This window comes from Podarcis erhardii, assembly GCF_964252035.2.
Source record: "Podarcis erhardii genome assembly, chromosome: 14".
Lineage (NCBI taxonomy): Eukaryota > Metazoa > Chordata > Lepidosauria > Squamata > Lacertidae > Podarcis > Podarcis erhardii.
The window spans coordinates 6,466,295-6,478,396 of NC_138503.1; the positions used below are offsets into that span (position 1 = coordinate 6,466,295).

At 41.9% G+C, this 12,102-nt stretch overlaps 1 protein-coding gene and 1 long non-coding RNA gene across 2 annotated transcripts in view; one reads left to right on the plus strand and one right to left on the minus strand.

The window, feature by feature from the left end:
• The window catches only part of MYZAP (myocardial zonula adherens protein), a 62,475-nt gene extending 51,701 nt beyond the window's left edge, over positions 1-10,774 (minus strand). The window contains exons 1-2 of the mRNA XM_081840702.1: positions 10,592-10,774; positions 4,291-4,380 (exon numbers count right to left, since the gene is read on the minus strand). Coding sequence (XP_081696828.1) covers positions 4,291-4,380; positions 10,592-10,675 — 174 coding nt within the window. The 5' untranslated portion in view covers positions 10,676-10,774. The remainder of the gene's footprint in view (positions 1-4,290; positions 4,381-10,591) is intronic.
• A 139-nt stretch (positions 10,775-10,913) lies between these two features.
• On the plus strand, positions 10,914-11,896 carry LOC309328996. The gene is made up of 2 exons (XR_014150998.1): positions 10,914-11,262; positions 11,821-11,896. It is a non-coding gene; the product is annotated as an uncharacterized lncRNA (long non-coding RNA).
• The last annotated feature ends 206 nt before the right edge of the window (positions 11,897-12,102 follow it).

Sequence of the window (12,102 nt, forward strand, 5' to 3'; positions counted from 1 at the left end):
CAGCCCAGCACAATGGCTACCTCACTACAATCCTGACTTCAGATCATTTCTAAGTTGAATAGCACTGGCCTTAGCACAAAGATCCCATGGGAACTCTGCTGTTTACTTCCCTCCATTGTGAAATGTGCCTGTTTATTCCTATTCTGCCCTTCCTGTTCTTGCAACATCTGCCATTTCTTCCCTTCTCTCCCCTCCCCACATTTTGTTTACCATCTAGACTGATTAAGAGTTCTGGAAAACTTGAAACTTGTAAACTTTTCTGTAACGTTTTGATTGATTTAATAAAGGTATTGCCCAAATGTGGATTTGTGAGTTTTTCCTATGGACCAACGTTGATCCCTTCCTCTTTTGTATATTTTAAACTAGTTACTGATCTCTCAGAAGACTTTCACTGCTGCCCTGACTGCTGAATGTTTGACAGTCACCTGGTTCACACATAATGCTAACCCATGGTTTGTTAAGCCAAAATGTGGTTAGTTTTAACATTAACAAAATGTGGTTTGTTTCCGAACCCAACAGCATTCCTTAACCATGGCTTGTTTGTCCACCTCATCCCAGACACTCACCAACTTACAAAAGTATGAGACATCAATAGCTGGAAAACCAGGCAGATGGCCTTCTTGGTAGTGGCACCCTCCCTTCAGATGTCAAGGAGATAAAGAATTAAACAACTTTTAGAAGACATCTGAAGGTAGCCCTGTTTCAGGAGGTTTCTAACACTTGATGTTTTATGTTTTTAGATATGCTCTAAGCCACCCAGAATGGCTGGGGAAACCCAAGCCAGATGGATGGGGTGTTGTTGTTGTTGTTGCTGTTGTTGTTGTTGTTGTTGTTGTTGTTGTTGTTGTTGTTGAAACAAACCAATTTGTCTATGAAATGACTTATAGGTAATTGAATAAACCATGGCTAAAAGAAACCATGGTTTATATGCAAATACAGCCAGTAGTCCATAAGGGCCATTGTGAAAGCTTTCCAACCATGCCCATTAGCTTACATCTACATTTTAAAAATCATGCTGGCCCTGAGCCAAAGAAGCAGGAAAGGAAGATCCACATCCAAAGTTAACATTTTTCTTTATCACTCTTATAGACACAATGCCACATCACAAACAGAGTTTTCAGATACCTACAAATATAAAGGCAGCTGAGCTGCAGCTTGGAAAAATAAGCAAAAGCCTTGTTCTATGCTTACAATCACTGACATACAAAAAACTAATCAATGGAAGAGGGTTAGCTTTCAAGCCACAAGCTTTGAAAAATACTGTTCAAAATGAGGCATATAAGCTTTAGAACATTTGTGAACATGTACTTGGCAATAACTGAAACAGGTTTTAGAGGAAGCTTCCCAGCCTTATTAAAAAACTAAATTCTTCAAGAGCAGATATCAAGCGGAGCAAAGGTATATCTTTTTATGCGCTAGTAACTGCCAATGCACTTTCCTTAGTAATGTCACACTAAGCATACATAAAACAATGGTATCTTTCTCTGCCCTTTTTACTACCTCTCTACTGCTTTTCTCCCAGAAACAGAAATTAGTGTCCTGTCCCATCCCCAACCCATGAAATGGAACAAAACCATACCCTTTCCTTCCTTAGCACTCTGCTACTCAAAGCATTCTTATTCATTTTATATTTAGACCACCCTTTATTAAAAATCACAGATTTTCTTCCAGCTTAGCAGCATCCCCAGAAATGAGTTATTAATTAACAAGATTTTCAATTCATTTTTTTAAGAACCATGCTCTACAAAGTGCCTCACAACACATATAAAATATAAAGACACATTCAAATATTGGGGAGAAGACCAGTGAGAATATTCCTAGATGCAACTGAGCACAAAAAGGTAAGACATGGGCAGGGGCAAGTTTCACCCAGGTTAAAGATCCAGCTTGGCGCATGTGCACGAACAAACACACACACCACACACACTTGCCTAGACACAGATACAGGCTCGGAGCCTCAATGACGCCGTTATGGAGGCTTCACCTGGGGCAAAAAATATGGCTAGCCTCCCCTCCCCCAGCTATGGCTCTGCCTCCCACACATTCCATTTCATGTTAAAAGCAAATGACACATAAACCCTTCATATGTTCACAGGCCAGACTAGTGGATAACAATGTTGCTGCCTCATCACATTTAGCTTGGCCTATGTGGCTTTTTAGTAACTTCTTGCCCATGGCAAATAAGAATTGGTGACAAGCATAGAGAAAGAAAGCTGGTTCTTTTTTGTCCTGGCTGTTGTTGTGACACATTTACATGGACAGACAAGCTAGTCATTGTTTTATCTGAGCTAGTAGTTTCTGCGAACTTATTTGCAAGGCTGTCTTCCATCACAGACAACTCTGGCATCTCACAAAACACATTTAGTCATGAAGACAATGAGGCATGTAATGGTTAAATAAAATGTGCTGATCAGCTTACAACAGTTGTTTGGCAGGGTCATCCAGTTAGTGCCACTGAACCACCAGCCTGACACTGTGCCTCAAAAGAATGAAGCCCAGCCCCATTTCAAGACCTACCTTGGCATTTATAGAGCACAGCTATTTCCATATGGCCTCGTGAAATTGTGGGTGTGATGATAATAGAGCTATTACTAAGCTTTTGATGTTGCTTCACCTCTTTGTGAGCCTCACTTTGCAATGAAGGCCATGGGGGCAGGGAGAGAAGTGTGTCACCTGTGCCTTGCACATTCAGCACCATACCCATTTCTGCATATAAAAGTTCTTATACACAAGTTCCCACACTGGATCTATGAGTGCAGGATTAACTCTTTCCTTCATGCACCCCAGTTTCAATTACACCCCTCCAGCTACTATTTTTTTCATTGCAGGGAAATGCATACAGGTGCATATGGACACCTGCATGTTTCTTCCCATGGGGCAAAGGACAGATGGAGAGGATTTAAACCAGGAAAGCACCACAAGGAATAAAAGTAGGGGTAGGAACCAAAAACCTCCCCCAGATCCAATCAGAGCTCCCACAGGAAATCCTAATTACCAAGATCCTAATTACATATTTTCTGAGTTGCAATGCAATTAGTTGTGCCCAAAAAGTCAGAAGATGCTGACTGAAAATTTATGCTACAGTACTAACACTGGTCAGGGCCCTAACTTAAAACTCTGAGGATTTACAGCTGTCAACTGGCCAACAGCATCACCAGCAGAAGGTGTAGCACAGCACTTATCTGACAACACAGCACTGCAGCCACATCTGAAGAGGAATCGTGGAATTCACAGCTTTTAATTAATGTTTAGAGACAACACAGATACGGGAGGGAATTTTAAAATTGCTGACTGAGCTGGGGGCACAGATTGGCTTTTCTGAGCAGTTAAGTAGATGACTTTTATCAGAATATTGTTTATTATGATGATTTTATATTTTGCTGTAGAATGTTTTGGGATACGTACTTAATTCATTCTGGAGGTCCGTTCTTAACCTGAAACTGTTCTTAACCTGAAGCACCACTTAGCTAATGGGGCCTCCCGCTGCCGCTGGAGCACGATTTCTGTTCTCATCCTGAAGCAAAGTTCTTATCCCGAGGTACTATTTCTGGGTTAGCGGAGTCTGTAACCTGAAGCGTATGTAACCTGAAGCGTATGTAACCCGAGGTACCACTGTATTAACATTCTGTAATATTTACAACAGTCCTATACTATAGAATTATTATCCCCACATTACTAATCAGGGACTGGTGCGGAGAGAACAATAGCTCCCTAAGGTCACTAGTAGATTCATGATTTAACCACATTTGAACTAGCGGTGACTCAAATCCCACTATTCAGACAGCCATAACACTTCTGAATCCTAGGTCTTAAAACCAACTACCCTCGCTCCCTTGCTCTTTCATATGCCTAGAATTGCTCCCATTACACAGGTGTAAGTAAGAGAGATACCTCTTACTTACTTCACATTCCTCCTTAAAACCCACTATTTCCGTTGGCATAACCACCTAGTTCCCATGTCCTGCTGCAGCTCTGCTTGCTTTTCCTTCAGAATAAAGTTGGCCAGCATATGCATGCTTTTTAAAAAGAGTGAACAATGTAATATGGATATGCACTTTGGTCTTAGTTTTGCCCAAAAAGGAACGGGGGGGGGGGGCATGCCTTCCAATAAAACAATTGGTAATTTTGTTAACCACCAAAATGTACTCCATTTGCAAAATCTGTGATGTGTAGTGCAGATTTCTAGAACTTTTTTTCAGTGCATGCCAACAGACTCATCTGAATTTTTTTTTTAGATGGATTAATATTTACAGGGGTGAAGCAAACATTAGCAAAATTTCGTTAACTTACCTTTTTTGTCCTTTCAGTCTTATTTTTAATTTCCTGAGAAAGCGAGTTTTCTTCAGGTGGCAGGGTCAAGCGTAGCCGACACACGTTTGCCTAGAAGAAAGACAAAGCTCTTCTTTCAGTATATTAAAAACATTACTGTCTTTGTGAAAAGAATGAAAAGTAACTTTCTAAGGGATAGCTTGTTTACTTCAGGGAACAAGAAAAACAGACGTTTTTATAACAGAAATTATTAAATACTGTTGAAAGACAAGGGAGGGTCAAAAGCAGGGCTATCTAAAAGCAACAGTTTTTTCCATAAGTCAAACTCATTCCATGGCAAATGGAATTATTACTATAACAACATTCTCATGGACAACAGGTATTTGCAGATTTGTTTTAAAAATTGAATAAATTTTATTAGCTTTTATAAAGAGCGATACAAAGATAATTATCAAATACCTTTTTCTCTAAACTAAAAAGTTAATCTAAGTAAAATAAAAACATAGATCCAGAGGAAAAGAAGAGGAAAAGATGGAAAGAAAAGGAAAAAAGAAGAGAGAAAGAGAGATAGGATTAAAACAGAGAAAGAGAAAAATAAAGTTAAGAAACTAACGAACTCCCCATTCTTCTTCTGTCAGCTATATATAAACATTATTCAACTCATCCACTCCAATATAACACCCAGCACAACTACTTTCTATAAACTTCAGCCTTTAAATCCAAATGTCATTATTTCTTTTTCACGCAAAAAGTCTATGAGAGGCTTCCAGTCTTTAGTAAATGTTAACAATGACTTTTTTCTGATTAAACATGTCAATTTCACCATCTCAGCTAAGTCTAATAATTTTAATAACCATTCCTCCATTCTTGGTAATGATGAGTCTTTCATCTTTTAGAAATAGAGACTGAACTAGGTGGGGGGAAAGTTAATTACAGTATACCAGAGAAAATACATTAAAAATCACACAGCAGTCTTACTCCTCTGAAAAACTTAGTTTTTTACTGCTTTCACTTTGGTGAGCAAACATTTTGAAATGGTTTTCAGTATATTTTTTCAAGACACAATAAAAGGAACTGAGAACACATATTGTGATACTGTAACACATGGGTAGGCAAACTAAGGCCCGGGGGCCAGATCCGGCCCAATCGCCTTCTAAATCCAGCTCGCGGATTGTCCAGGAATCAGCGTGTTTTTACATGAGTAGAATGTGTGCTTTTATTTAAAATGTATCTCTGGGTTGTTTGTGGGGCCTGCCTGGTGTTTTTACATGAGTAGAATGTGTGCTTTTATTTAAAATGCATCTCTGGGTTATTTGTGGGTCATAGGAATTCGTTCATATATTTTTTTCAAAATATAGTCTGTCCCCCCGCCCCAAGGTCTGAGGGACAGTGGACCGGCCCCCTGCTGAAAAAGTTTGCTGACCCCTGCTGTAATATTTACATATTACATATTTACATATTTACATAAAATAACACGTTAAGATAGGGGTGAAGGAACTTTTTCACACTGACAGCTAAATTCCCTTCTAGACAGCCTCCAAGGGGCAACATGCCAGTGGTGGGTGAGACCAGAAGCAAAAGCGGGAAGAGCTATGAATGGAAATTTTACCACTGTACTGTAAGTAGTTTCCACATACATTCACAAAGCTCACTCTGTCCTCCATCCAAATAAGCAAGAGGCATTTTGAGAGTTCAAGGACATATTCCAGGCAAAGACATTAAAGGGCAGTGCAAAGTAGGGCCATTGAGTGGTGTGGACTGGAGAGAGGGGCTGTGACTAAAGAGATAATGTAGAGGAGAAAGAATTGCAAGAGCTGGATTGGAAGGCCTGAAGGGCCACATTTGGCTCCTAGGTCTGAGTTTTCGTGCCCCAATATTAAGGCTTATTGGGATCAAATTTTGCTTGACATTACGTTACTGCATGAGACGTGTTAACATTCCACTATTTTTATTAAAATTGAACCTATGAGTGTTGCTTTGCTACATGAATAGAGATAGCAAGTGTTCCAAAACATAATAATGGCTTTGTAATAGCAAGTGTTATCAGCTGATCTCAGTTTTCTGTCCCCTACAGCATACGAAGAATGTGCATCCTGGAATGATAACAGCCTACACTATCAAATTAGTGGAAAAGCTATTTAGGAGGAGGATGACTGTTTTAACAGCCCTTTCATTAGATCTACCAGTGTTTTAACACAGCATTAAAGAGTCTAGATCTTAATCTGGTTTATGAAACATTTCAGAAATAATTTACATAGTTTTAGTTAATGTTTCAAAGTGATAATTGCCAGTATCCAAGATAGCAGCAACATCATCCTTGTTACCTCATTCCTTTCGGGCCTTTTCATTCATTAAGCAGCAGCAAACCTGGGTTTATTTCTGGAAGCACACTTCACAAAGAGCTACAACCAAGCCTAGATTCCTGAGTGTGCAAACACATGATACACTTTTATGCCAACACAAGTTTTATCCCTCTAGTTCCTGCTTGTTTCCACTTCAAACCTCTTAGGTACACACTTAAAAAAACCCAGAATGTATGAATAACAACATTCTTGGTGAAGGACCCAAGCTCTTAGTAGCTAAATCTAATGCCTCTATGCTGACCATTCTCTGTTAATGTCAATCTTACAACCAACTTCTCTTCAGCCTCAGGAAAATACTGTACATATTTTGGACCACACTAAAAATAATAAACTGATGCTTCAACAAAACAAATGTGTTGTACCCAGCACACATCATAAGCACACATTCTCAAGCATACAGGTACAAATTAAATCCAATCAGGTTTAAAAATGTGTTCTGAACCCAACACTTCTGCATTTCTAGTCACATTAAGTCAGGGGCGGGGGGCGGGGGGGGGAATAGGATTGCAGCTGTGGTCAGGTTACCTTGATATGAATCCAGAAGTATGGATGCATAATGGGGGAATGAGTAACTCTGGAGAAAATTTACAGTAGTCAAAGCACTTTTAACTAACAATTTATTTTACATTTGCTTTACTGAACAGGTGCATTTTGGGTAACTTCTCTCAGAAGGCTAAAGGCAGCCCTCCAAATTATTTGACCAAGACAGTAAAAGAGACACGCAGATTAAGGCATGTGTGGTGGAATTTATCGCTGGTTGGGTCACTGGTTTAGGCTATGTTCACATTTGGCCTTAAAATGCAGCAAAATTGTTCCCCCTTGCTGCATTTCAAGTTGTATTTTTACTTGCAGAACAAACCATTACCTGTTTTGTTACTTACACACACACCAAACTCCTATTCAGTAAAGCCATAATCTGTGCATGTTCTGTCATCTGCGCATGTGCAATGGATATCTGAAATGTACACACCTCATCTTAACAGGAGTTTACATTTTCAAATCAGATAGAAGTTAGTTTGAGGGGAAATGTATCAAACAGCAATATTTCTCAACAAACTATATGAAGCCTATGCATTGTGACTAATGTCATACATACTCAGATTCAAACATTAGCATTGGGAGCGCACTGGAGCCAGAGAAAGCAGTCATGTGTTCACAGCCTTAGACAACTTGAAAATGGGCTTAGACAATTACATAAAGGAAAGCTCAATCAATGGCTACTAGTGACACTGGGTTCATGCCTTTCAGGGTGGAACTAAAAATGCAACTACAGTACACAGATCCTTTTCATTATTACTTTTTAAATCAATTCTTCCACCAAAGGAACATGTTATCTTCACACCAGTCCTCTGAGATAGGTAAAAGTGAGAAAGCAAACAACTGGCCCAAGGGCACCCAGTGAGCTTCATCATTAAACAGGGATTCCAGCATAGGTCTCCCCTACCAAAGTCCAGCACATAATCCACTACAACACAGATTAATAAAATATTTGCATGGCACCAGGATGGCCCAACCACATCAGCTGCTCAAAGCAACACTTTGGAACAGCACAGAATCAGACTCTCGAATCCAAACATCTTCAGTGATGCTGCAAGAGATCCTGGAGTGCAGCCACTTAGCAGGTTTCTCAAGACAACTCACATGCATTCATGTATACTTCCTTAGATATAAGCTGACCTTTGAGGCAAATCCTCTTCAATGATACACCCATGCCAACCATAGTAAATTACTTTCTCTACAAACACATAGTTTACACCTTCTACATTTTAGGGGAGGTGGCCAACAAGTCAAAATTTTACAGTAATGGCTGTTATTTTGTTTCTTTGCCAGAATAAATGTGGAGAGAGAATGCAAAATTCTGAGTTTGATGTTTTCATTGTTATTTCTTTAAAATGACACCTTTCGGAAGAAGGCAGAGCAGTCTGCACATGCTCAGAAACAGACATAATGGATGAGACCATAGTGAATCCAGCAGTCTTGTCCAGCATCCTACTTCCTACAACGGCCAACCCGATGCCTCAAGGAAACCCACCAGCACAGCATGAAGACAATGCTTCCCTACTGTTGCTCCCTTGTATTTGGTAATCAGTGGTAGACTGCTTCAAGTCTGGAGGCTCCAAATGGTCATCCATCCATTATTAATTTACAAAGCCCTAAACAACTTAGGTCCAGGTTACCTCAGGGATCACCTGAACCCTTATATCCCAGCTCGATCATTGAGATCACCTACAGGAGCATCGTTGTCGAGGCTCAGTTGGCAAGAAGAGAAATCAAGCCTTTGGTGTCACAGGCCCAATCCTGTGGAATACTCTACAAGAGAGATTCAGCAGACATCTTCTGTGCCAACTTCTAAATGCCTACTGAAAACTTTTCTATTCCCCCAGGCCTACACAAACAGTTAAGAATGCCTCTCTCCACAATGGCTAATTGATCTCTGTTTTTAACGTTTTAATATGGTTTTTATTGTACAGCTTTGTTTTACTGCTGTAAACCACTTTGGGTTTTGTTTTGGTTTTTCACATAGTGGTATATAAATATTTCTATAAATAAATAAATAGGCATTTCCTCCTAGGCCTCTGTGAATTTGTCAAATTGCCCTTCAAAGCCATCTGAGCCACAGACCATCAGCACACCTTGTGACAGCGTCCTGCTTTGCATGTCATATAAAATACAGTTTAAAACAAGCTATAGATTGTTTAATGTGAAACAGCAGAGTTCCAGTGCCAGCTTCTCAGAAGTCCTAAGATGCTCCTCCCACTGCTCAACCCTGGAAACAAAAAGAAGCCAGAGTCTGGTTTGTGCCATCTGAGGCAAGGCGTGTCTTGAAATAGAGGGGGAAACTTGTCTGTATCCACTTTCTCCACAAAAGGAATAACATATCATACACCAATATCCATATTTCCATCTTAAAGCTGTTGTGAGGGAACAAAACATCCCACTACTTCTTTTCTTTTTTTGAAAGTAAGTATGATGCAGGATAATTCAATCCGTAGAGCAAGAGATGCTTAATCTCAGACTTGTGGGTTCTAGCCCCACATTGGACAAAATATTCCTGTGTTTCAGGGGGTTGGACTAGATGACCCTTGTGGTCCCTGGCGCTGTGGTCTAAACCACTGAACCTCTTGGGCCGGCCGGTCGGAAAGTCAACAGTTCGAATCTGTACGATGGTGGTGAGCTCCCCACTGCTCTGCCCCAGCTTCTGCCAACCTAGCAGTTCAAAAGCACACAAGTGCAAGTAGAAAAATAGGTACCACAGTGGCAGGAAGGTAAACAGTATTTCCAAGCACTCTGGCACTCGTCAGGCTGTCCCGTTGCACCAGAAGCGGCTTAGTCCTGCTGGCCACATTACCCGGAAAGCTGTCTGCGGACAAACACTGGCTCCCTCAGCCCCAAAGTGAGATGAGTGCTGCACCCCATAGTCGCCTTTGACTGGACTGAACCATCCTGGGGTTATTTACCTTTTACCTTACCATACCATTCTATGATTCTATGGTAAAAAAAGCAAGATTATCCCTTTTATGGAGCAAGGGCATCTTGGCGCAGGTAAGGGGTACAGAACAAAACCACCTTGGCCTGCCCTTCCTCAATCTGTAGCCCTCCCAATGTTGCAGGACCCCACCACCCCATGAACCATGCTGGGTGGGGCTGATGGGCGTTGGAGTCCAGCAACCCCTAGAGGGCAGGGGCCTTGCCTTCAAGGCACCCAAGCCCAAAACAGCGCTGAGGAAGGCATGCGGGGAGCAGCGGCTGAGACGGCTCCCATTTCCCCCGAGCTTTCGCCTCGACGCCCTTCCCGCCTTTTTTCGCCCCTGAGGGAACTCGCTCCGCGCATGCGCCTCCTCTTCCTGAGGTAAGTTGCGCCCCAGTGCCTCCGACACCTCAAAGAGACCCGCTCGGGGCCGCCTGAGGGGAGCTTCCTTCGTCGCCGTGCGCTGTTTCGTTGCCCCGTCCCCGCTCACCTTTCTCTGAGCAGGGCCGCCCTGGCCGTCGGGCTTCTTCGGCGTGGTGGTGGTGAGGGTCAAGCCCGAGCTGTAGCGCAACATCTCGGCCGCCTTCGACGCGTCGCGCTCGGTGCGGAGTTGTGCCTCGCTCCTCTCTCCGCCTCGCACGCCCCGCGCGCCGCCTCCCTCCCGCAATGGCCACGGGCCACTGGCAGCCTCCTCCTGACCCGGCGGGCGTGGCGGGCAGCCGCCCGGCCCGGCCAGCCTCTTCCCCGCCTCCAGCCCGCCCGCCCGCCCGCCTGCTCGGACGGACGGACGGACGGAGCGGAGTGAGGAGGCGCGCCCGGGGGAAGGAGAGGCGAGTCGACCGCGCCTCGAAGCGGCTCCCGAAGGAAATCCTTCCCGCGAGGCGCCTCGGGCCTCCTGCTGACAAGGGGACAGAAGCGGGGGGGGGGGTGATCAGGCGGCTATTGGGTTCGATAAATCGGTTTTTCAACTTTTCATTCGACTTAAAACGGAGCCTTGCGCTCCACGACAAACGTAGAGCTCGGGAAAAAAACCCTAGGAGTGGGATTCCTCAGTGAGATTCCAGAAAAACAGGAGTTTTGAGACGCGACGCAGCTGGGAAATTTAAATCGACTCAAAAAGTTGCTTGTCCATTAATCAAGCAGCAGATTTGTGGTGGTGGTGTTTTTATACAAGCTAATAGGTTTGTTTTTTTTTAACAATATTTATTAAGGTTTGACATAATAAAACAAATATCACAATCAGAAAAAACAAAAGAAAAAGACAATCAAAAACAACACAGTTCAGAAGTGAAAAAGGAAAAAGAAGAGATAATCAGAAAAAAAGAAACAAAAAACAAAGAAAAAATTATTTCTTGCTTGCTGTCTTTATAACCCTCTTTCCTGACTTCCTCACATCTCCCTTTTCTGTGTTCCCCTTTACACAATCAAATTCAGCAATTCCCTACCCTCTTTCCAATCTTATTCCATATTGTACATTTCCACCTATTATGCCTTTGGTTTCCTTTCCTTTTAAAACCATTTATCACATGTTCTTTATAACTTAAACCTTTATATCATTTGTTTAGTCTCGACATAATAAAAATCTGGTCTTACCCCTCTTTTCTTCAAAACCTTTTTACATATTTCTTTTTACCATGTCACTGATGCCCTATTCTCTTTATATCCAACATCGTTTTAACATTCAAACATTTTACAGTGTTTTTGGAGATATTCTTTGAGATACAAGCTAATAGGTTAAAAGGTTTGTAAAAACACATAACATTCACAAACAGCAATTAAAATAACTTCTCCCAAATATTCATGAAATAACTATTATTTTTAATCCTTCCTGTTGGTAGCCAACAGGAATACATGGTCAACATAATCCCACCCTAATTCTCTGCCCACTTTTGCCCCTGCGTGGCCAGGCTGAATGCATTAAGGGAGCTCACATAAATGTTGCTCCTCTACTAGATTTTAAGAAGCATTTAAATTTGGTTTCAGCCCAGGGGGGCATAAAGG